We start from the raw sequence: 26541 nt of genomic DNA, 5'->3' as shown, positions 1-26541 counted from the left end.
CATGTTTTTCCCCAAGAACACAACACAATGAACGCAGCCAAGGTCGTTTACCCGCGGAAGGAGGCGGGGTGGGGGGGTGGGGGTGGGGGTGGGGAAGTACTCGCATATATGGGCTATATAGGTATGTGCCGCGGGATAGTGTACATGTATGATCCTTAAATAGGACACCTAATTTGTATCAGCTAAAACTGCAGTGCAAAAATGCCTAGCTAAACGAAAAACAAATGATTTGTCAAAACCGAACTATCTATTAAAAGTATTAGCAGAGCGATTTTATAAAGATTTGCATTGTGCCGTAGGTGGTCAGCCGTTGGTTGATTTTTGTTTTTCCCTTAACTAGGGTGTCATTTTTCGGGTTTGGGCCTTAAATAGGGTATCAATTTTCGTTTGATTCATCCTTAAATAGAGTCAGGGTTTAAGACCCTACCCGGCGCACACCTATCCAGAATTTACGGGAGTATTTCCCCCCCCCCCCCTCTCCGGATCTTTCAGTCCGAGTTCAGCACTTTAACTACTGCTTAGCTACAGTTAAAATAAATTGCATACATTATATCATAACTCTTCGTTCTTTGACGGTTCGTTGTCAACTGAACAAGGGCTTAACTTCAGTCCTGACTCTACACCCTCGGATGCGATGGTTGATAGTTGTTCATTGAAGCTTACCGCCCCTCCCCCCAAATCCCGCATCCGGCCAGGTTACTCCAAAAATTCAACCAATACATCAATCAATCGATCAATCGATCAATCGATCAATCAATCAATCAGTCAATCAATCAATCAATTTATTAATGTCAAGACGTCGGACAAAGTTGCCCCATGACGGAACAATTAACCACTTGTAGATGAACGAACACTAGATAGCACATGGCCAGTAAATTCCAAATCTCATTCAACTAAAGTTCAATTAGCAACGTGGATACATCGAAACATACTAACCACATTGCAGAGTAAAGGAAACCAATAACAAGGCCAGTGATCTTGTAGTCAGTTGCCATGCAAGCAAACAGTGGATAATACCCGAATCCAATGATCACCATGGCCAAGAGCTTCCAACAAACTAAGGAAAAAGAACATAGCATATAGATTAATTAATGCAAACCTCTTCATCTTTACACAATACAATTATTATTTAGAAACTGGACAAAAACTAGCGATAAAAAAACGACGTTTCGATCTCTCAGATCAATTTCAAGTTTAACAAAGTGATTAAATTTTTTGCATATCTAAGTAAAAGTAGGCCATGAGAATTTGAAAAGCGATAAAAATATGTAAATTTATGTGCACTAAGCGTTACAAAACGTCAGTGATAAAAACTCTAAAATGCAAAAAGCTAGATTCAAAACACTCTGTGTCATAAAAATAACTTAGCGCAGATGGAGTCAGACTGCCTGTTCAAAGTTGGCTTTGCATCTTTTGTAAAAAGCATCTCAAAAAACTCTGCAAAAAAACGTCTTCACTTTTTCGTGTGACGTGTTGAAACTAACAGTTGTTCGGTTTTCCTTGTAATCTTCCACTCAGTTACAACACTTTTTTAACGACTCTTGAAACAAAATAAAACGCGCACTTACTTTTAGCATAGCTAGGAATTTCAGGATCTTTTGTCCATGCGTACATTTTCGGAGGGAAAATCGCGTAATAGTCATCAAGCAGCAGGACAATCAAACATCTCGATGATGTGGCACCAAACGCGCACGCAAAGGCAAACCTGTTTTCGTAACTGTCTACCAAGTTGACAGGGCTAAAACACAAAAGCTTACTGAGTTAATATTTAGCGCATAAGTTTCATCCTGATACCCCCCCCCCCGACTTTCTTGGTTGTTTCAAAGTTGGTGTTTACATCAGTGTTTGAATGTTATCGTGTAGCTTGCGAACGGCTTCGCAAGTGGAGTATAGAGCGATAAAAAATCGACGAGCCAAACGCCCTTGGCTTTGCTGTTGTGAGTTTTGTTGGTTTGCGTGTTCTTTTTTTCCTTTTGTGTCTCCAGGTTATTCAACTATACTCTGCGAAATTTTCCTCCCCTGATTGCTTACCACTCACCCTACTCCCTACTAGTTGGGTGGGGGCGGTGGAAAGGGGAGGGTCAGTAATCATGACTTCAGGCAACATCTATAAGGGGAAGTATCATCGTTAAGGTGTCTCAAATGACTATTTTATCAAAACTGAGTTGAGATGGTGCAGGGATGGATGGGCAGCCAAAAAAAACGACAAAACCGAAATGAATAATGTACTTACATACACAATCCCGGTCTTGTGAAAATTTTACCGCACAACAACGCTTTCCTCTTCCGTTTAGTTAAAAAAGAGAGAACCAAGATGATAACAAGCTAGAGAAATAGAATGTTGATTGTGAAAATCCACCATGTGCCTGTCGCACTGAATTATCAAACTAGGTCACGTGGTGCATTTAACTGAACAATAATGGCGCGAAAACTACAAAATCAAAGCAAGTACGGACTCCCGATAACTCGAACCCTCGCCAAATCGAACCAAAATCGATTTCCGCTTGATTTCCAGGGTTGGACACTTGATTTTGACAGCACTCACCATTTGGGCGGGTGACTCTCAAAATGCACTCGCCCAGGCCAGTTTTCACTCGCCCAAAAGTTTACCTCCGCCCGACATTGTTCTCTTTTAAAAACCTGTACAGTTCACAGTTCCTGGACTCCTCTCTGCTGCTTTCCTCTGTTATATTTTTCACATTACGTTACTTTCCGATTTACTCAGTAATTTAGAGATGTATTGTTTTATTTTCACTTGACTTCTCTATTCTGTAATTAAATTTGATTAAAATGTACACTGCATGAATAGAAAAACATTAAACACCGTTTTTTCCTTATTTTTCGGTCATTTGTTATCAACTCGAACCTTTTCTATTTCCCTTGAAGGTTCGAGTTATCGGGAGTCGACTGTACAGTAACAAATTACAACAAACGTAAATATCACGTTGAGCCAATGAAAAATCAAAGCAGACGTACGTGACCGTAAGCTAAGCATGGAGAAACACACGAGACCAGGTCACAAATTGGTTTTTCTTTGTAGCTGATCGGTAGAGAATTTAGAAAGTAAGCCAATTAAAGAGCGTAGGAAAGCAAAACGGATTAATTTCTCGGATTCTTCATTGTTTAGCCGATCACAGTAAAATAAAAAATAAAAAAAAGTCACGCATAAACCATTAAAGACAATTAAAGGCGAACCTCTCCTTACTGAAAACTCTTTGTAATAAGGACACCTATGTACAAGTGACAGTTTTCGCTGTTCCGGAACAACCAGCATCCATATGATCTCTACCTCTAGAGACAATTCCATAATGGCACCCTGGCGCCTACTCTACAGTAAAAATGACCCGGATTTTTTAAAGCACTTATAACCAAGTACTTTCAACGGCAATCAAACAACACTGTATCAAGTGGAACTATATTAATAAACAATTCTAATAATAATATACACATACCGCGATGAATACCGAAGCAAACATCAGAAAGCCAGCACTGGTATCGGGAAGGCAAAGATAGATTATACTTCTAAGGGAAAAAAACAAACGTTTCATTTGTCATCGGTTGAGCGAACCAACGCTTCCTGTACAGTAAGTTTGGCAACTTTCTTTCCTATTTTCTATTTGATTTTCTTTATATTGGAACACTAAACGGAGCTGATTTTGATCACTTTATCTGGATTATCTTTGGTAGAATAGAGGGGAGGGGAGGGAGGGAGGGGGGAGGGAGGGGAGGGAGTGGGGAGCGCGGAGGATAATAGATAAAGGAGCATACATAGTTAAGATTGGGGCAGATTGATAAGGATCATTAAAAAAATAATTTTCCAGTTTCTTTGTACGTTTTGGCTACAAACGCCCCGCACTTACGTACAAACTTTGACTTTCCTTTCCGAAACCCCCCTCTCCCGCCACCACCAGCACCATCCCTCCCTGTACAAATATAAACGCCCAGTTAAGAATATGTCAACAACCTAAGCCTTAGTAGATCAAGTAACTATAAACTGGCAAGTCATAATACACCCCTTCAGAGTTTAGTAAAACAGCTTTAAACAGGTTGTGTTAAGGTACGGTACTGCATCGACTAATCGTCAGTTTTGATACATGTACATAAAACGCTCAATGCAATATTCTTTCGCGAGACATATTTCTTTACATACACGTGCAAAAATTACTCGAAAATTATGTCCTAGGTAAAAACATGTACAGCGAACATCTCCGTTCAGTTTTCTGATTGAAAGAAATAATGTTGTGCAATAATTGCCTAATTTCCATAAGAAAATTCGTTTGACTTTCAGTAATATACCGGATGAACAGAAGAGAGCTCAAAAAGATATCTGCGAACAGCGCTGCAACAACCGTCAATACAAAACACAGCTAATCGTGTATTTACATTATATTTCAGGGTTTTTAGAGGAAAACTTGCGCCAGAAAGTCTTGTTTTATTAAGCAGCAGCTCATTTTAATGGAGCAAGGAAAAACATTTTGACGTTGATTTGCATTCTGAAGAATAATCTCAGAAATAATCTAAACTGTATGCAAATTATATATGCATCTTCAAGGGTCTGTTTTTTCCCTGACGCGCATAACGTAACGCCGGCTTTACGTTTTAGAGTAGACGGGAAACATTTTGACGATACATGCGAGTAAATGTCATTAAAATGAAACGTTTCTAGATTCTGGTTTCTGGTTAACCAATTCCTTCCGGAATAGGTTAACGGGACGGGAGATTTTCAACAAGATAGGGCAAGACTAACTTTGAATTAATTCCTTCGCTTAATGGCAGGAAATTAATGCGCGGTAGATTTTCAACACGATACGGCTAAACCGGGTCTGACACTAGCTTACAAAACGTTGAAATAAACGTTTTGTAAAAAAACACTACTAAAAGGACGTTTCGACCGAAGAACTTCGGTCTTCATCTGTTGGGAATAGAAAGTGGGAAAAAATGAATTATATAAAAGTTCAAATTCCAATATGCCAGCTGTGTGATTATGAGCGGATGAAAAATTAACAAAGCAAAGCGCACATGTCAGGAATGTCTAGGTGACCATTTCGTGAGTTCGAGTCTCTTTGGGAATAAAATGCTTCCAGAAAAAGCCTTTTATGATAGTTGCCGGATGATTTCATAGTTATCAAAGTCCACGTCGTACGTGATTATGTTGAGAGCCATGTACGTTGGAAAATGTTTGACTTTTAATGTTTCCCAAAATTATCATGAATCTACGCCTGGCTGCAATTTCAGTATTTTTCGAATTTTCTAATTCACTGTGGTATTCACTGGTCCCGGGATTGGTTAATTTCTCCTCTGGCCTCCTTCCAAACTTTATTTATAACGGCGTTTTTCCTTCGCTTTTTCATTATAATATCAATCCACCGACGGTCCATGGTTCGCACAACACAAACGAGCTATTATTATAATAATTTCTTACTTCAGTCTTATATAATACTCAGATCCTGGACTCAGATCTAGTGAACAAATTGGTTGCTCACGACCCGTCTGTGGGTGCCGGCTCATACGCGCACTTTTCTAGCGTGACACTTACTTGTTACTCGTTGGCGTTGCTGTTTTTGTTTCCATATACTTTGCTACTTTCAAATACCAGTCAACAGTTCGTTCTAGCACTCTCTCATCTAGGCCTGTTGCGTTTGCAATGAAAGGCAACATAGTCCCATTGTGGCGAATTGTCGTAAGCATCTCGCGGAGAGTGTAGTTTCTGGAGAAAAATTGCGGATAATTGAGGAACGTTTTGAGAAGGATTTGACCGAGGACATCAGCTGAAATACCAGACATTTTAAAGATATGTGTCTACAGCACGTTTCTCTCTGTGAAATGCACTTTCCTGCCCGACGTTAACGGCCTGCGTTGCAGGCGTAAACGGGGAAATGCTGGAAGAGGAAAAAAACGCGAGGACGAAGAGAGTGGCAAGCCTAACACAAGAACCAGACTTTTCGCATTACGCGCACCAATTTCCATGTAATCCGATTTCATCAACCATCAATTACCGTAAGAAGGTTCACCAATCAGAAACTAGCGCGCGCTTCTCGACATAGCTGACTTTCTGCGGGAATTTAGTCAATTTTTAAATTTAAATAAATAATTGAAGAATGATTTCCCCGAGTGATTTATTATCGAAGTGTGAAAAATGGGAACATCTGAACACAACATAACAACCGTGAGGTTATTTTAGCGTGGAAATGTCCCCTAAAAGTAAACAGAAATGCATCTGGTGTGAGTTCTTTGTAGCTGATGATCTAAGTACAAGGTACCGAATGCTTCCCCTTGAAAATATTAGTGTCTCAAACCCGAAACCGAAAAGTCGAGAAGAGCGTATATTTCACTTAATTTTACAATTTTCTTTAAAAACCGGTTTTATCTGTCGAAAGCATAATGCCTGTCGTCAGGCGCCACACACATCAACATTTAGCCCGAGCAATTCAGGCATTTTTAGACGTTTACAAGGAAATCAAGCTTGAAGAATTTTTTCGATTGGCACGACGCTAGGCAAAATATTCTCCCATACGGCCCTCCTAACCCCGGGAGGAACTCCCATTTAAAAAAGGACGGGGTGCTCGTCGTACCTTTTAAGGGGGGGGGGGGGGACAGGGGGGCGGGAGCCCGGGAGAATAGGGGGCGAGAGGGGTACGGGAGGCGGGAGAGGAAAGGGCGGGAAGCGGGAGAGAAATGCGAAACGCTAATTTTTTTAATTCAACAATGCGTTAGAATACTTTCAAAAACAAGAACCCAAAATATATTTGACTTGCATTTAACTTCTTCTCAGTCACTTCTGAGACTTCTGAGCAAACGAGCAATCGATAATTTGCGCTTGCGCTGAAAAACAGGCTTACTTCCGGTGAAATAGTAAACCCATTTACAGTGATTCCGTCATAAGTCACGAAATGTCAAACGGCATGAGTGCACGTGTCGCGTAAGCTGTCAAATTGCAAAAAGGTGAGACGACCTACTTCCATGATTTAACTGTCTGATCCCAATAAACGCCGGACTGTTTACTGGAAATGCGTATACTTTATCAGAACACGAGACAACTTAAAATTAACTTTTGAAACCGTCGTCACTGAAAACGGATTTCAGAAACAAATCTGAAGAGCCAATGAAAATGGACTGAAATGGTGAAACTCAAAGAAGATAAACAAGTAGGTCAAAACTTCATGAATTGAAACATATGGCCGTGATAATCTTGTTAAATTGTTTAAAAACAAAGGAAATGCTTAAGAATTGCGAAGCTAAATGACTAGGATGTGTTTTGACTGCCAATTTACAGGGAACGGGAGCAGCACGCAAAAGGGCGGGAGGCGGAAGATAAAGGTACGGGAAGCGGGAGAGCAGGGCACGGGAGGCGGGAGGTTCTGACCCCCCTGTCCTCCCCCCCCCCCCCTTTTAAAGGTTAAAAATGGCGGTTTTGGTACCTCTTGAAGTGTTCAGTCTCAGTCTCAAAAGGTCCACAGCTGGAACTTTTACGGTACCTTTCAGGGTATTAAACCGAAAAAATATGACAGGAGATAATGTTTAGTTTTAGAATTGGTACCTTTTAGGGGTGAAAAATTTTCAAGCCACGCCCACAAAACAAGATCTTGTACCTCTTAGGGGTTCCCGTCCTTTTTATATGGAAGCCAGCTCCCCATCCCCCGGGTCTTACCTAGCTAATAAGCTCAAAGTGTCATGTTACCATCACAGCCAAGAAATTGCATGTCATGGTTTTCGATCTCACTTACCTTGTATATTGCGAAAGAAATGGTAAAGAAAATACAAACAACGCGAGTTGAATACTTGAATTCTGAGAAAGAAAAAGTAGAAGTAATCAGTAAATGGAAAAAGGAATTGTTAAACGGAATAAAAAAAAAGTTACGATGACTCTGAAAGGTTGTCAAAGATTTTGATTGATATTTCATTTACAAAGAGTTCACAGAGTTGCTATGTCTTGAATTGAAACGCCGTTTCATCTATTTAGCAAATAGATATCCAACGAAACCAAGAAAAATTAAGTGTATGTTTAATAAAGAGCTTGCAGTTCTGCGGTTGATCCGCATAATATAATGAAGTTAAAACCGCATATAAATCGTGGAAGTGTGGTAGATTGCTTTTATATGACGGCAGTCTCAATAGACTCAATATGATTAGCCTATATGATAGCCGATATACTTATTGACGAATTAGAAGGCGCTTATCACCTTCAGTTATGTTACAACTGACCAACATATTATTTAACAGTGCTACCTGTCTTGTGCAATAAAGGACAAACCGATATAAATGAAATGCATTCAGTCAAGGTGTGATATCAAATAAATTAATACTGAAAACCTACATGCTTGCTTGATCAGCCAAGAGTTGTTTCAAAATTAAACATTCCATATTGATAATGATCCATACCTGGTTTCCACTTGTACAATTTGTCTTTAAGACTTCCTTTGAAAGTTGTACTGGCCATCTGGTTTCTATGCCTGTCAGTGAAATGACCATTTAAAACTATTTCTTTTTCACTCTGTTTGATTTTCTTTTTCTTTTACAGTTGAATATATATATCTAACTTTCGCCAGTAAACTGCCTGGAAAAACAATTAGCATAGTGATGTGTCAGGGAAAATGGTTTGGGGGGGAGTCCAGGACTCCAGAGAAGCTCAAGCTGGAACGAAGTTCACGAGGAACTTTTCCATTTATTTCAGCGCGTGATTGCTTCAAGCCATATGTGTCAAAATCCATGAAGTCAGATGATGCCAACGTGGACAATTACCAAAACATGCTACACTAGGCCGGAAGAAGGAAAACCAGTAAAACTGCTACAAACAAAAGCAACATTAAATAAAATTCGCCAAACGTTGAAACCTTCAATAATAATAATGAATAGTAAAAAATGTTTGCCATCAAAAAGATAAAACAACTTACTCTTTTGGTTCTACAAGCTTAACGACGTATTTGTACATATAAGCGTCATCCACTCGTCCTCTTCAACCTACTAAATAAGAGGAAACAAAATCAAGTCAATCCTTCCTGTAACCCTTTTGATATACAGTTGTAAAAAACAGTCACATATAAGGGACAAATTTCATGATTCTGTTACTTTCTAAAGACGTTTTTTTGGCTTTCTTGTTTAATGTTACGATTTGCGCACCTAGAAAAGTATAGCCTAGATTTCTAACCGGGAGATTGCGTAGTGGTGGTGCAGATTATGCAAATGATATGCAAATGATGTCCTTCCTAGGTCTATTGGTAGTAGATTTAATCATCGAAACACGATCGCATGTGTACAGTTTGATTCTGAGGTCATTTGATTCAACAAAAAATCGATTCGCGCTACAATTGTATGGCGAATTTAACTGGAAAAAAGGTCAAATAGGACTCCTCTGTTCCCTGTGCACTAACCACACTAAACGTCGGCATCCGAGAAGTTTGCAGTTTAAGAGGTATTAGGGTATTGGGGTATAAGGCTATTAGAGTATACAGGTATTACGGTATTAGGGTATTTGGGTATTAGGTTATTAGGGTATTAGGATATCAGGGTATAAGGGTATTAGGGTATTAGGATATTAGGGTATAAGGGTATTAGCGCATTAAGGTATTAGGGTATTAGTTTATTAGCGTATTAGGGTCTTAGGGGATTAGCGCGCTAGGGATTAGGGTTTTAGGGTCTTAAAGTATTAGGGTATAATAGTGTTAGGGTATTGGGCTGTCAGGGTATTAGTATAAAAGGGTATCGGGATATTAGGGTATTAGGGTATTAGTGTATTAGGGCATAAGGGTATTAGGGTATTACGGTATTAGGGTGTTGGAGTATTGGGGTGTTAGGGTATTAGGGTATAATAGTATAAGGATATTAGAGTATTAGGGCATAAGGGTATTTAGGTGTTAGGGTGTCAGGGTTTTAAGGTACTAGGGTGCTATAGTATTAGGGTATTAGGACAATTGCTGGTTTTCAGTGTCACGCAATTCAAAATAAATCAAAATCAAAATCAAAACCGGTCAATAGATAAAGTCCACAATCTGGGAAATGAAAGACGGTAAATATGCAAAGACTCTCGCCAAAAATTCTGGTGACAGAAATTTTTCTTATGCGAGATATACGGAGAAATGTTTTACCCAAATTTATAGAGATTTGTATTGAGATACCATGCTGGTGCCCATACGTATGGGCACCAACATGGCGGCCGGAAACCAACAGAAACATCTGTCACTGAGTTTTGCTACAAAAGCGTGAATTTATCCCTCGAGGAACTCTAAAAAATTAAAATAATACTTTTTCTAAGACATGAACTGTTCAGATAGCCAAGTTATCCGAAATAAGTCACTTTTTTAACCATCATGACAGCTCTCTAGGCCGTCATGTAAATGCAGCGTCACGCAAAAGATTAGAAATTCAAGCGTAGTGTATCACAAAACCAAGAACCCATTCGGGGCGAAAATTTGTATGAATATTAGTTTTCAGCTGCTCTTATACATCATTTAAGTAAAATCTCAGGAAGCTCAATAGTTTTGTAGTTCGAATTTTGGTGACGTCATGTGAAAACCAGCTATAGACTATTAGGGTATTAGGGTACTGGGGTATTGTTGTTTTGGGATAATAGGGTTTAAGACTAATTTCCCAATACCCTAGTAACCCATTACCTCAATAATCCAATACCCTAATACCACAATATACCAATAAACCAACCGCTCAATAACCCAAATCCCAATACCCTAATACCCTAATAGCCTAACACCCTAACACCCTAATACCCCAATACCCTAATACCCTAATATCCCAATACCCTAATACCATAATACCCTAATACCCCAATACCCTAATGCCCTAATAGCCTAACACCCTAATACCATAATATCCTAATACCCCAATACCCTAATGCCCTAATAGCCTAACACCCTAATACCCCAATACCCTAATGCCCTAATACCATAATACCCTAATACCCCAATACCCTAATGCACTAATAGCCTAACACCCTAATACCCTAATACCCCAATACCCTAATACCCTAATACCATAATACCCTAATACCCCAATACCCTAATACCCTAATAGCCTAACACCCTAATACCCTAATACCCTAATACCCTAATATCCTAATACCATAATACCCTAATACCCCAATACCCTAGTGCCCTTACCCTAATAATATCCTAACACCCTAACCTTGCATACGGCCGGCGCGGATGAAATTTGAATTAACCAATCAGTATTAAGCAGGCGGTAAAAACTCTACTATCCTAAATTCAATGTACTACTAACAGGAAAAGCATTGAAGTCGGGCAACTTTTCTTACCGGAGACGGCATCAAATGTTTACGAAAAAGAATTTATAATTCCAAAAACCATATCGGACTGTAAAAAGTGAAAATTAGGAAACATTTTGTATCTCCAAGCTAGCTTCTAATTTGGCGCCCACGGCCGGCAACTCGAGTGTCGCCAGATAGGATGATAGTTGTGTTATTCTGAACAAAATATGTAGTTCCTTATTAAATTAAACCCAGAATTCTCAAGTTAACTATTTTATGAGGCCAAAGCAACTTTAGCATTCTCTTTTTTGACTCGGGGACTGCGTAAGCAATCTATAGGGTTTTAGTGGTGGTGCAGATCATGCAAATGATATGAAAATGATGTCCTTCCATCATCTGTAAACTTTTTAGAGTAATTCCGCTGACCAGTACATAAAGCTCCTGAAATCACCGTATTAGTCAATATTGCAGGCACGTGTATCGTTTCACATTACTAGGTCTAGTTGCGATTGTCTAGAGAAGTACACCAAAACTTTGCTTCGTTTGACTTGTACAAGGAACATGGTTTCCAACTCCGCCATTATTTCGGGTCTTCCGGTCAAGTTTTATCTTTGTTACAAATTTCCAAAATTATAGACGACTTTAAGGAATTCTACATGGAAATTTCGGAAGAAGATTCTGCCTCACCGGCTTCATGTTCACTGGCATCATTCAACTCGAAAAACAGTGAACACAGGGCAACCAATTTTGCCGCTTTTTTGAATAACCCCTTCGTTTAGATCACACTGAAAGGTCCATATTATCCCGCGAATTTATCATTTAGGAAAACAATCGTGCTGACTTTAATTTGGCGTCGAATCAGATGGTTAAAAAAACAATTTAATTATTTAACCAATACATCTGTGACTCGGTTGATTGGTGAAATTGCCTTATTTCGTCAAAGCTTAAAGCCAGACTGGGCTACTGAAAAGTCACCCTCCCTTCTATTAGACCTCTTGGCTCTTGCTGTGCGAGAATCTCAAACTGATTTCAAAACGGTTGGTCACTCTTTTTCCTGATCAAACCATTTGCGTGTCTGTCCAGCCTTTCCGTGTCATCTGCTTTTCAGCTAATATTTCATTTTGACGTGGTTATCATTGCCACACGCGTGTTAAAAATGATCTGACATCACCCGTTCTCTCAATTAACGCGTCGCTTGAAGCAAAAGAACGTCTACACACAGGCTGGTGACATAAGGAGGACATAACGTTAATGTTATTTACTAGCTTTCCCAGCGTAATTCTCTTAAACTTTTCAATTTTCCTCTATTATATTGTATCATGTTTTGATAAGTTTTTGAATTAAGAACATCTTAATAGAATCTCCATTAAGGTCTCTACCTAATTAAGACAAATGCTTTCCGTTACTGCCAGGGGCATGCTACGGAGTGTGTATATATACACCTGAAAGGCTCAGTTCATTTCATTCAGAACTTTCAATGTCAATATTACGACCATGAAGTCTATGCAGAGCCTTATTTTCCATTCTGCCATCGCCAGCCTGGTGTTAGAATGCTTTACAATACTAATATTTTGTTGTTCTTCTACGTCGAAACAAATCGACGAATTCGGAAGACTAGGCCTGCAATCTCGATATCCAGTTTCTCAACCAAAACTGGAAAATAAAGATTCCGGGATTGCCAAGCCTCGTCGAGAAACGCCCCACTTGAACGCCTCCCAGAAGGAGTTTCCTGGTGGTATGTACACTTTATTTATATGTAACAATTTCAAAAAAGTAACTGCAGTTCTGAGAATTTTACAAGTTGCGTTACGTAATTATTGTGATTTTAGCCGTCTTTCAATAGCTTGCCTAAAGAAAACAAATTGATTCTCAGATCATAGTCAGTAACCGTGTAGAAAGCAATAAACTATCTGGGTAACACAAAGGGGTAGTCAATATGTTTGGTTTCACAGCAGTGAATTGGGGATGTCTTGCTTTAACAGTTAGTTTTGGTGGTGAACAATATTGAAAAGTTCTTTAATCTTGACGATCTTTTGTTTCCTTATGATTGCTGACGAAAAATGAAAGCATAATCAAAAGGAAAAAAATTATAACAATGCACATGTCATTATGGTAGTACAATATGTAAAATTCAAGTTTTATTTTACAGGAAGATCTATTTCTGCGGACGTGTTTACACTGTACGTAAATCTGTACTAGACATGCTAAAAAGTGAAAAGGAGAAACAGTTTCAATTCTGGCTACACCTACAAATGTTTTCTGCTCGAAGTGCGTAGCTTTTACAATAATATATGGAAGGAACATAATTACAAACACAATGGCTCTTATATTAAACTTTTTATAGCACTAAGAAATTCCATTTGGCAAAATGAGTAGCGACTATTGAACGTAGTTGATTAAATTTCAACCTAAGTCAAAGTAAGAGTAAGGAACTTAAATTATTAACATTACATGCCAAGCTTCGTCACATGTACATGCCTCTGGGAAAGCTAGGCCTCTTCAAGATCTCAAATAGTTTACCTCAAGCTAACCTCGGATTCAATTACATGTAGATGCCAACTTCAACACTTAGTAACTTCTTCCGAAAATATAGTTTAACCGACCCATGGACGGCCTGATTGGGTATTGGTCTCCTATTAAAAAGCGATATTCGTGCTAATAAAAAGCGATATTAATTCGTGCTTTTAAAAAGCAATACTCGTACTGTTTTTCTTATAGACATACCACGCAGTAAGGAAGTAAGGAGAACACAAAAGAAGTGTACTCTACATCTCAAGTACCTCGTCGTTTCCTTACGTGCTTCACAATAGAACAATGTTTTAAATTTGAAAAGCTTTATATTTGCTTTCCAATAAAAGGATGCTTATTTACTTATTTTTGTAAGTTTGACTTTAGTTTACAAAAAAAACCCAATTGTTTTGAAAACTTTTAAAATCTCGAAATCTTTCAAATATATGAGTTTATTTTCCGACTATAAAGGTCCTCCCATTTTCGGGGGAGGGCGGAATACCCCGCATTTCATATTTCCGTTTTTTTTTTTTGACATTTTGTTCTCGAAAGAAAATCAAAGGGGAACTATAAAGAAGTCGTGGATACATTGCTTACAAAATGGAGAGGTCTGCGTCCACCAGCTGCTATATGCTTGAAAGGGTTTTGAAGATAATTAACAAGGTCATGCAAAAAAGTCAAAATGACTCTGCCCTTGAAGCACAATATTTATGGTTTTGTCCATTACAATGTAAATGTTAATCCAACCCCGAAAATTGAAGACTTGAAATATTTTTTCTTGACACCTTTGCGGTCCTCACGAATTTCCTAGAACACCTCGTTCTTCTGGGACTTTTTGCGTTACCCTTCCGTAGAAAATTTTGTGTACATCTAGTTTTCCAACTGTGTTTCGTACCTTTGGCTACAAGAGTGTTTTGTTTGGATGGACTGATGAGTTGTGCTACTGACGTTTCCAGTAGCTCTGTTTATGTTTGATTAAAAGACTCTTCTAGCTTCACATTTAATCTTTAGTCATCTCTATACACAAAGTTAAACCTTTTAGTCTTTCTACTAGCAATGACACGGCTACATATGTGCTGCTGCAACGAGTATGAATGGAGGAAAGCCGAAGTGTATTTCAACGTATTACCTCGTGGCATTACTTCGGATAGTGGTACATTGGAAATTGGATATTGGTCGTTGACATATCGATTTGTTTACATCTAAGTGAGTGACCTCTTGGCATATTGTGAAACAATCGATATTGGTCGTTGACATATCGATTTGTTCACATCTGGGTGCTAAATTTGCATATTTTGGCACCTAACGATACTCGTTTCTGCGCTTCGCGTATCCAGGACCAAAAATGAATACGACAACTACGAAATTTTCGCTTAAGAAACATGCTTCAACGTGATCATGCAATATACACACCGATCTACGGGTATAATACGAACTCACAACGTGACCAGCTCTCTAGAGTATTTATTGGCCTGCCGCTGTTAATACGAGGAGGTACCGGGACTCTGTTCTTTTGATTTTTATTTCTCGGACTATCGTCTTGCACAATATTCGTCTAACTTTCACCTCTTTTACCTCTACTACTTAACTGACAAATGCACTAGCACTTAAATACCATATCGGTAGCTATGTGTTGGCCATTTTAGAATAAATACTAACCCGAAGACCTTCACGCGCCTTTCAGTAGCGAACTAAAAAGTTCTTAAAAAAACAATGGAAGTAAAAGTTTGGAGAACAAGAAACCTAAACAGGATCTTTGTGGGAGATTCAGACCAAGGCCAGCACACAAACCCAAACATGACCATCGATGGGGTATCATCAAGTCTATCCGCGCCAGTAGGCGCGTAAGGCCAGTGAGGTATTGTTCGAAGCTGAAGTGCTCTCGACAAACTAAGATAAAAACCTTGAGGTCACTAAACTCTCTGTGTGGCCCTAGAATCACAAGACTAACGTGGGAACTACAAAATGATAAACAATTCATGATCACGAACCAAAAATACTCAATTCTAAACAAATTACCGAGCTTCATAACATATTGATGCGGTATCTATTTATTTCAGGTGGGGACAGAAGAAGGGCTCGACGAGATATTCAACCTGAATATCATGCTGCAGAAAACTGGAATGATACCGGTATCTCACCTACGTCTTCGCAGTGGCACTCATTTACAACTATTTCGCCAACTCTGAATAACGATGATGTAAACATCACAATGCTTTGCGAAAGTTACTGGTTTTCCTGCAGAGGGCGATGCACGCAAGAGAGAGAACTGGGAGGAACAGAAGAAAGGCTTCAGTGTTTCTGTGACAACAGCTGTGAGATGTTTCAAGACTGTTGTGCGGACTTTGACCAATTCTGCTCCTCAACTGGGACGTTAACAGAAGAAGCAGAGAATCCGGACTATGAGGATTGGAAATGTATCGAAAGTCATTTATTGACTGAAGCCCGTGGTGTGTGGATGATTGCCTCGTGTCCTACAAACTGGACCCAAGAGGATATTGACGAACGCTGTTGGAGTAGCTTTGCAAGTCTTTCTTACGATAATCATAAAGACAACTTGCCTGTCATGGACCACACAGGAAATACGTATAAAAACCGATACTGTGCACAATGCCATGGTTTAAATCTAGATGACCTCACGTTTTACAATTTGCTGTTTAATTGTCACGTTCCAGCACCAAGCGATTATCAAAGCAATGACATACTGCAGTTCTTATTTGCGTTCTGTGACAAAGCTTATTGGAAGACTCCAGAAGGCACAGTTCGAAGATATTGTCACGGACTCACAGATGGGTGCCCGGATTGCTTTCCTCCGACTAGAATGCAGGAAAAATGTCGTGCTGGATCTTTAAGGTTAGTTTATGTAAACGATACAGGAACGCAACAGAATTTTATCAATCCATATTGTGCTCTCATCAACAACGCAAAAAACATTGGGTGTGGACCAGGAAGTTCAAAACCGCAGTCTGAACCGCCGGAATTTCTAAGCCCGAAGCCCTTTTCTCTTGTTATGGATATTGACTTTTCTGATGAACAAACCGGGAAAGAGACGTCCAGTGTTCGTATACACAAAGTTTCTTGCCTTGAAGGCAATGTTTATGACTTTCATCTTCAAGTGTGTCGCCCCGGCATTTCACCAACCGAGTTCAATTCCGTCCATCAAGAACTCCTCAGCGTCAGTCTTTGGATGCGATCCAAACTCTCATCTTCCTCCACTCCACTAGTAACTGAAATCAACTCCAAAGAAGCCATTGTGGATAAGTTGAACATAAGCGAAACATTTCTCTCTGTAGTCTCTATTGGAAACCCTTTTGGTCCTGTCTCTACAGTGGTGTTGAACATAGAGATTAACCCCACCACGAAGAAGAACCTGTCTATGAAAACTGTCCGAACTGCTTTAAGCCATCTTTCCGTTCAGCTAAATAACGCGAGTTTCACTGTCTTTAAAATCGCCGTCAAACGTTTTGATTGTGCTTCAATTGCGAGTTACAAGCCATATGAATACACGGTCGAAAACAGGGTGGTGAAAATCAGGGACACAGGAGAGATCATTCTAGAGGAAAACTATTACACAAACGAAACAGAATGGATAAACGGGTCTCTAGTTCCCGTCGGTACCCTTACAGTTTGTAAAAAAGAGCGGGTAAACTGTTCTGGAGTTTTAGTTCGGTTAAACGAAAGCGAATACGTTATCTTAATAAACGGTTCATTGTATCGAAACATTTCACGTGAGCTCTTTGAACCAGAAAGGTTTCTTTCCATCAATGATACTACCTGGGTTTGTGCACACTTTTCTTCCTCTTATGAAGCTGCTCGTAATACAACGGAGACGAAGAAAAACATTGTACTGGTTTTGCTAACCTTTATTGGACTCTCAGTGTCCATTGTTAGCTTTGTTGCAGTCTTAGTGACCTATGCATTGTTCAAGGAACTGCGAACTTTACCCGGAACTAATCTGATGAATCTTTCTTTGGCTCATTTACTGGCTGATTTGTTCTACCTTGCAACTGGGTACGTTGATGCCGGCGTAGCATGTACAATTATCGCCATCTTGCTCCACTACTTTTTCCTAGTTTCTCTCACGTGGATGTCAGTCATGGCCTTCGAAACTTGGGTGGTATTTTCCAAAATCCTTATCCAAAAGAGAAACCAAAATAAGAGGGAGAAATGTCTTAATTTAATGGGAAGGACGTCATTGGGTTGGCTTCCCGCCTTTGTTTTTGTTGTCATGTGTGTTGCTCTTGACCAGTCCAACGCGGTTGCTTTTCACTATGGTGGTATCAAGGGGTGTTGGATAAACAACTCAACTGCCAATATGTTTTTCTTTGTTGTACCAGTTGCTCTTTCTATATCATTTAACACAATATTCTTTGCGTTGACTGTAAGAGCTATCAGGAATACAACCAAGCAGACACAGAGAGCAATTCACCAAACCCTACACCGCAAAAACGCCGTCGTATTTTTAAAGATCTTCATTTTGACGGGCTTTACTTGGACTTTCGGGATTTTAAAGATTGCGGTGTCGGAATACTTTGAATACCCATTTATCATCTTCACCACTCTCCAGGGACTGTACGTACTGCTCGCATTTGTGTTTACAACAAGAGTCAAGCGAATGTATTGCGCGCTGTTGTGCATCGACAACAAGCTATCTGAGGGACAAGAAAGTACGCTGCGAACTAAAAGAGAGCTTGTTCCCCCTGTTGTTCTCCTTAAACATGTTGGAAAAAAAGAAGCATGAAGAAAGGAATGTCTATGGCAGTCTTTTCGGTCTACAGGAGACTGGGACCATAATCTGAAACCATGCCACATAGTGAACCACATGATGAGTACCATAATCATGAATTGTATTATTAATCCGTTATAAATCGCTACTAATTAAACTGTCTTGAAAATTGATAAGCCTCTGGGAGCTTAAATTGATAGTGGACGGGGGGGGGGGTGTGCGATTATACTTCTCAAAGTCATTAATAATTCGTCACGTTAAACCAAAGAAAATAACAACCGTGAAGGAGGTTTGGAAAACCGGTATTAATCAGCATAGATTTTGACGATGACGAGGACGATGCACATGCGACAGAGAACTTGGAGAAATAGAGGAAAGGTTCAACTGTTACTGTGACAGCAGCTGTGAGATGTTCCAAGACTGCTGTACAGACTTTGACCAATTTTGTTCCTTATCCGAGATATCAGAACAAGATACACAGACAAAGGATGACAGTGGCCTGTGGGAGTGTGCCTATAGTAACCCTTTAAGCGATATTGGTGTGTGGGTGATCTCCAGTATAAAAAAACCGGAATATCCAAGTTCCTGTCGTCTTTTTGTCAACGTCCTTTCAGGCGACCTCCCACAGGGTTAAAACAAAGATACTGTCTTCTCCCTCGTTGCAATAAACGTTTCATGTTCGCACAGCTCTGTTTCAGCAAAAGTGCAACAAAAATGTCTTAATGGACCTCGAAGAGTTGTGTACGTTTTAGTTAACTTTTTCCGTAGATTCTTTAACTCGTATTGCGCTCTGTGCAGTAACGTATATGTAACAGACATTGAATGTGAACCACCACGCGGGGTTGATCTAGCACGACCACCACTCGGCAAGTCCTTTTCTATAGTTATGGATCTGGAGCTTGGAAAAACACCCTCAAACGTTCACAAAATTAAACGATTTTGCCGTGAAGGCACTGTTTACGACTTTTATCTTCAAGTGTGCCGCCCAAGTATCACACTATCAGACGTCCCGTCAGTTCTAGAAAGCACCTTCAGCATTAGTATTTGGATGCGTTCTCAGACAAACAAATCTTATTTGCCTGAAATAACCCAGGAAAAATTCAAAGAATTGAGCAATAGCGAACAAGTTAAACCTTTGCAAAACAGCAATTTCTGACATCTTCGTGGGAAAAGCATTGGGTCGTGTCTCCACTGTGTCCTTTAGGATCAACGTAAACTTCGCAATGCACAAGAATTTCTCTACCCATACCCTACAAAATGTAACGAGTACTCTTTCCATTGTCCTTAACCACGTGAATTTCTCCGTCTTCAAAGCTGCTGTCAAGTATTCCAGTTGTGCTGGGATTGAAATATTCAGTCCGCATAAGTATACATTCAAACGAAACGCAGTAACAATTACAGATACAGGAAAAATCTTTCAAGGGAAAGACTTCAACACGAACGAAATGGAATGGATAAACGGATCTCTCTCTCCCTTCTGGTATCCTCGCAGTTTGCAGACAGCCGCAATTAAATTGCGCTGGGAATTTCGTTGGGCTTAATCTTAATCAGTGGTACCATCTGGGTTTGAGCGAAATTCTCGTCTGAACATACGAAAAAACCAAGTGGTTCTTACCTATATGGTGGACTCTCTCTGTCCATTGTAAGTTTTACTGTAGTCTTAGTAACCTATTCATTATTTAAGGAACTTCGCACTGTACCCGGAATTAATCTCATGAACTTTTCTTTAGCTCATTTACTGGTTGATTTGTTTTACTTTGCAACAGGTTATGTTGAAGCCAACGTAGCATGTACAATTATTACCATTTTGTTGCACTACTTTTTTTAGTTTCTTTTCGTTTCTTGACGTTTCGTCATCAACACCCTAAGTGAGACCAGAATCTTTGATTTGTACCCGAGACGACGAGAATCCCCGACCCTTTCATAGAAGAGTCCCCCCACCTACCCCCTGGGTTTCGAACATCACGCTGTCGAAGACCGTACAGTCGCCTGCACCGTGTCAAGTTAGATATTCTTTGAATTTCTGACCCAAGTACTAAATATCTTACCGCAGAAATGATCTACATGTAAATTGAATTCATTTTCGCAAAAAAAAAAACGTTTCTATAAATAGAAGCTAATTATATAAACAGCTCATTTCCCAAGGTGTCCACTTATACAGGTTTAACCGTAATCGATTGCCGAAAACTGAGGAGATATTGAAAATCACAAAATTGAGGAGCTGTATAAAATTTCGAATTATTATTCACACCGTGATTAAAAGTGTTGGACGATCAACACTTAAGAGAGTTGAGGAGAATTCCAACGACGCGTTTCGCCATTATTTATACATTATTATATGGCTAGCTCCGTGAGCGGGCAAGATGAATCAAATCCTGCGCTGTGATTGGCTACCCGAGCGGGCAAGATGGAGCTATCTTGCCCGCTCGGGACTACCCGCCGTGTCCCGCAAGAAAAATTTCCGCGAAAGCCATATAATAAATCCTTTATTGACCAAGCTTGTTCGGTCAAGATGGCTGGATATTGGCCTCGTTCTTTTTTTGCGAGTTTATGGACCTCGACTCCGTCGCGGTCCATAAACACGCAAAAAAAGAACTTGGCCAATATCCAGCCATCTTGACCTCACACTTGGTCAATAACCCATACGTATTGTAAATAAAGTAGTTCAACGATGAATACGGACACGGTGAAATAATTTGAACAAAATAGTCGATAAATAGAAAAAAAAGACATTACACAGGACTAGGAGTTCAGCAGTCACTAATATTGCCCTGGAAAGGGAAGAAAAAAAAAAAAAAAGAAGTTATTACAACACAGGGTATTCGTATTTGGTAACCCATCCAAGCATGAACCCCGCCGAACAGGGTTAACTTAGTTGAGCGGACGAGACGCGGTGCTGTCCTTGTGGTATTACGACTCTGCGTTCAGGTTGGATAATTTTTTTTTCTCCCAAGAGGTAACAAAGAAAGGAGAAAAATCACTGATACCGCCTGGCGGAAAATAAAGAACGAAACAAATAGGAATGAAAATGAGAATCCGATTATACTTGCTTCGCTGATCGGACAAGAAGCTGTACTTTCTTTATAATTGACTCGGACGAGGATCACCAATAACTTCATTAATGTTTTCAACGGTCTTACATCTCCTCGTGTATTCTCTTACCGCTGCGTTTTGCCAGTGGGCTTTAAATTTAACTTAACCTACGGATTAAAACCTCCAGTCAGTGGCATCAAAATTGTCACTGTTTACAGACGATCCATTTTCCAAGTTGAGTGGTTCATAGTCACTTTGATTTGAACAGTGGCCAGTAATCGAACCTATTCACACTCGCACGGGTGGGTGGGCAAGTGATTATTTCCAACACTGCAACATAGTCTACCAAGAATTTCTCTCACCACTTATGAAAATAATCTGTGCAACTGCTGATTAATTCAACATTACAGCTTAATACTGCTCTTTTTTTTCACTTTTTTCTTTACTCAGTCTACAGTAACATACTCAGATTAATGAACCTTGTTAAATGCTTACCATTGACATTTGAGATTTCGCAAGGAAACCACCATCTAGATAATGCATCCTTTCTTTCAATATCTGTAAAGGTTTCTGTGTCTTTGAAGACCCACACCTGGTTAAGAATAGTAAATAGCATTAACACATACACCTATGAATAGTTGCCACTGGGTTATTATAAAATATAGATGATAAATTTTTAACTATAAGTAATTATTAGATTTTATTGTAATTTTTATCAAATTTAAGATTTTCTATCACCATTCTTATTAGCTTCTAGGGTTGCGCCTCGCATGGGTAACTTTATTTTCCCGTTCGCGCAATTCCTATTGGTCCTTTTCTTCTTTTAATTATATTGTAATTTTGTGACCAATAAAGTTGATAGACATATATTCACACTCGCACAGAAGTCTTATATAGAGGATATTACACGGTGGCGAGAAGATATGAATTTTATGTTCCAGTGGCAAGAAATACATGTACATGTATATCTCATGAGTGAGCACAGCAAACAAGTGAGATATTGTCCTTGCCACGAGAACATAAAATTCATATCCTCGAGCTAACGTGTAATGTTCTTTTTATTATATAGACATACTGATGACGGTGTTTTTGACAATTTTCTGAAGATTTCCGACCACTTTCCCAAGATTTACGAAGATTCTTCAATCATCATTTATCATTTCAGTTATAATTTCACTGAAATCATTGATATCTTCAATAGTGAGGATATGGAAAATATGCCACTCGAGTTCTGGATGTGGTTGCGTGTGAATTTTAGGAGTGGTGTATTTTCCAGTAAAACACTCGTGTCTATATAATAATATGAAGAAGCTAGTCATAAAAGGGGATAAGTGACGATTTTGGTTGCTTTTCTTTTTTCTTGCTCCAAATTAGCTGAATTTTTGCATGTGGTCTTCAATGTAATAGAAAAACGTGTTCCTGTATTTTTGCCGCTAGTTTTTGCTTCGCTTTATAAAGACGCCGCTAGGAAAACCGAGTGGTTTTTTGCATAGGCAATATCCTGAAAACGAAGCAAGGTTTAGCGCAAAAACTACGGGACATTGCTAAACATACCTAAACAAAACTCTATGCGAAATTTGGAGCGTTTTCGACAAAGTTCACTTTTGATTAAAATACCTAACGCCCTTTTCCCGCCGAGGCTGCAAATAAACGAAGCCGGGCCTTTGTTATGATAAACAGAGCCGATCCTTTGTTATAATAACCAAGCCAAGCCTTTGTTATAAGTCGAAGTCTCGCCTCGGTTTATCATAACAAAGGATCGGCCCGCCGCGACCGCAGGGACTTTGATCTCACTTAGAAAGCAGCAAAATGTCAATTTCACGCAACGTATAAGCTCAAAAATGTTGATTTTAGGTCAAAAAAGGTTTAAATGTTGATTTCACGTTAACGCGTGACGGCAAGGATGTTGGTTTCACTTAGAAACCAGCAAAATGTCAATTTTACGCAGCGCATAAGCTCAGTGATGTTGATTTCAGGTCTAAATAGGTTAAAATGTTGATTTCACGTTAACGCGTGACGGCAAGGATGTTGGTTTCACTTAGAGACCAGCAAAATGTCAATTTCACGCAGCGCATAAGCTCAATGATGTTGATTTCAGGTCTAAATAGGTTAAAATGTTGATTTCGCGTTAACGCGTGACGGCAAGGATGTTGGTTTCACTTAGAAACCAGCAAAATGTCAATTTCACGCAGCGCATAAGCTCAATGATGTTGATTTCAGGTCTAAATAGGTTAAAATGTTGATTTCGCGTTAACGCGTGACGGCAAGGATGTTGGTTTCACTTAGAAACCAGCAAAATGTCAATTTCACGCAGCGCATAAGCTCAATGATGTTGATTTCAGGTCTAAATAGGTTAAAATGTTGATTTCGCGTTAACGCGTGACGGCAAGGATGTTGGTTTCACTTAGAAACCAGCAAAATGTCAATTTCACGCAGCGCATAAGCTCAATGACGTTGATTTCAGGTCTAAATAGGTTAAAATGTTGATTTCGCGTTAACGCGTGACGGCAAGGATGTTGGTTTCACTTAGAAACAGGCAAAATGTCAATTTCACGCAGCGCATAAGCTCAATGATGTTGATTTCAGGTCTAAATAGGTTAAAATGTTGATTTCGCGTTAACTCGTGACGGCAAGAATGTTGGTTTCACTTAGAAACCAGCAAAATGTCAATTTCACGCAGCGCATAAGCTCAATGATGTTGATTTCAGGTCTAAATAGGTTAAAATGTTGATTTCGCGTTAACGCGTGACGGCAAGGATGTTGGTTTCACTTAGAAACCAGCAAAATGTCAATTTCACGCAGCGCATAAGCTCAATGCTGTTGATTTCAGGTCTAAATAGGTTAAAATGTTGATTTCGCGTTAACGCGTGACGGCAAGGATGTTGGTTTCACTTAGAAACCAGCAAAATGTCAATTTCACGCAGCGCATAAGCTCAATGATGTTGATTTCAGGTCTAAATAGGTTAAAATGTTGATTTCGCGTTAACGCGTGACGGCAAGGATGTTGGTTTCACTTAGAAACCAGCAAAATGTCAATTTCACGCAGCGCATAAGCTCAATGATGTTGATTTCAGGTCTAAATAGGTTAAAATGTTGATTTCGCGTTAACGCGTGACGGCAAGGATGTTGGTTTCACTTAGAAACCAGCAAAATGTCAATTTCACGCAGCGCATAAGCTCAATGACGTTGATTTCAGGTCTAAATAGGTTAAAATGTTGATTTCGCGTTAACGCGTGACGGCAAGGATGTTGGTTTCACTTAGAAACCAGCAAAATGTCAATTTCACGCAGCGCATAAGCTCAATGACGTTGATTTCAGGTCTAAATAGGTTAAAATGTTGATTTCACGTTAACGCGTGAGGGCAAGGATGTTGGTTTCACTTAGAAACCAGCAAAATGTCAATTTTACGCAGCGCATAAGCTCAATGATGTTGATTTCAGGTCTAAATAGGTTAAAATGTTGATTTCACGTTAACGCGTGACGGCAAGGATGTTGGTTTCACTTAGAGACCAGCAAAATGTCAATTTCACGCAGCGCATAAGCTCAATGATGTTGATTTCAGGTCTAAATAGGTTAAAATGTTGATTTCGCGTTAACGCGTGACGGCAAGGATGTTGGTTTCACTTAGAAACCAGCAAAATGTCAATTTCACGCAGCGCATAAGCTCAATGACGTTGATTTCAGGTCTAAATAGGTTAAAATGTTGATTTCGCGTTAACGCGTGACGGCAAGGATGTTGGTTTCACTTAGAGACTAGCAAAATGTCAATTTCACGCAGCGCATAAGCTCAATGATGTTGATTTCAGGTCTAAATAGGTTAAAATGTTGATTTCACGTTAACGCGTGACGGCAAGGAGGTTGATTTCTCTTAGAAACCAGCAAAATGTCAGTTCCACGCAACGTATAAGCTCAAAAATGTTGCTTTTAGGTCAAAAAAGGTGTAAATGTTGATTTCACGTTGACGCGTGACGGCAAGGATGTTGGTTTCACTTAGAAACCAGCAAAATGTCAATTTTACGCAGCGCATAAACTCGATGATGTTGATTTCAGGTCTAAATAGGTTAAAATGTTAATTTGAGGTTAACGCGTGACGGCAAGGATGTTGGTTTCACTTAGAAAACAGCAAAATGGTAGGAGCCCATGATGGGCTCCTGAAAATGGTAATTTCACGCAACGTATAAGCTCAAAAATGCTGATTTCAGGTCAAAAAAAGGTGTAAATAAAAATAAAATGAAACAAATAAACGTTTCAATAAACACTTTTTCAAATACGGCAACGCCTTAAATGGCTAAAAAATCACGAGATAAAACATAGTTTTCGACAAACGCGATCGTAGCTTTATGTCACGCACCGCCATAACTTCCAAGTTCAAAATGCGCTGGTACCTCTTATGCCTGATGAGGACAACAACTTTGGCCGCTGTTTAGTTTTGGACTTAAGAATTTGATGACTCCACGTGAAAACGCTCTATAAATAGGGCTGACAGATTAACAGATTAACCCTTCTGCGCAACGTACGGGTCTCCATACATCTGCATGTCCCCTGATCCCAGAAGCTCAAAACACTACAAATCATGCCGATTTGAAATAAAATCAACGCAAACTGGATCACAGATCTGTTACAATCGATCGCCACTTGCTGGCCATTATTATGTTTAAATCTAGTTACCAGTTCGAGAAACGTCCGCAGAACGTAATCGCAATGCATGCCGGGAAGGGTCTTTACACCTCGTGCGCGGGAAGACATGGCGGTCGATACAAGACAAATTTTATCACTCTAAAACCAGTTCTCGCTTTCCAAACTTTGACGCTAGCAACGCTTGGCAAATGGGCCACAACTCACCAGAGGGTATTTTTCTTGGGCAAGAACTGCTCTTGGACTTTGCTACCTGGCTCGATCTGACTTCGAACGCCGATAACACGATTACGGTATATCAGCTGCCTTCGAAGTTTCAGAACACATTTTGATTCTTTAAAACGTGCTGATGACTTACGGGTTTATCGAGGCTTTATGATGCCTCTCAACCACCAGGTAGGCACACAAGGTACTTTAAAACAAT

General features: G+C 39.6%; 2 protein-coding genes and 1 pseudogene across 3 annotated transcripts in view; 2 read left to right on the top strand and 1 right to left on the bottom strand.

Annotated features, from left to right (window-relative positions):
* The window catches only part of LOC145478477 (stimulated by retinoic acid gene 6 protein-like), a 35512-nt gene extending 13445 nt beyond the window's left edge, over window positions 1–22067 (bottom strand). The window contains exons 1-9 of one of the 2 annotated variants that reach the window (XM_081456526.1): window positions 21978–22067; window positions 8892–8961; window positions 8380–8450; window positions 7725–7786; window positions 5537–5707; window positions 3453–3522; window positions 2234–2325; window positions 1569–1738; window positions 937–1057 (exon numbers count right to left, since the gene is read on the bottom strand). In XM_081456526.1, the coding sequence (XP_081312652.1) occupies window positions 937–1057; window positions 1569–1738; window positions 2234–2325; window positions 3453–3522; window positions 5537–5688 (605 nt within the window). In that variant the 5' untranslated portion in view covers window positions 5689–5707; window positions 7725–7786; window positions 8380–8450; window positions 8892–8961; window positions 21978–22067. Of the gene's footprint in view, window positions 1–936; window positions 1058–1568; window positions 1739–2233; window positions 2326–3452; window positions 3523–5536; window positions 6555–7724; window positions 7787–8379; window positions 8451–8891; window positions 8962–21977 lie in introns of those variants that run through there. The other variant, XM_081456518.1, reaches the window with a different exon arrangement.
* LOC145478424 (uncharacterized) lies at window positions 14217–18659 on the top strand. The gene has a single exon (XM_081456455.1). The coding sequence runs from the start codon at window positions 15762–15764 to the stop codon at window positions 18462–18464; it is 2703 nt and encodes a 900-aa protein (XP_081312581.1). The 5' UTR covers window positions 14217–15761; the 3' UTR covers window positions 18465–18659.
* LOC145478699 (uncharacterized) lies at window positions 18665–21196 on the top strand (annotated as a pseudogene).
* Window positions 22068–26541: the final 4474 nt, after the last annotated feature.

This window comes from Orbicella franksi, chromosome 1 (genome assembly GCF_964199315.1).
Source record: "Orbicella franksi chromosome 1, jaOrbFran1.1, whole genome shotgun sequence".
NCBI classification, from domain to species: Eukaryota; Metazoa; Cnidaria; class Anthozoa; order Scleractinia; family Merulinidae; genus Orbicella; species Orbicella franksi.
Note: the sequence above shows the minus strand (reverse complement) of the source record. Positions and strands in the feature narration are given on the sequence as shown.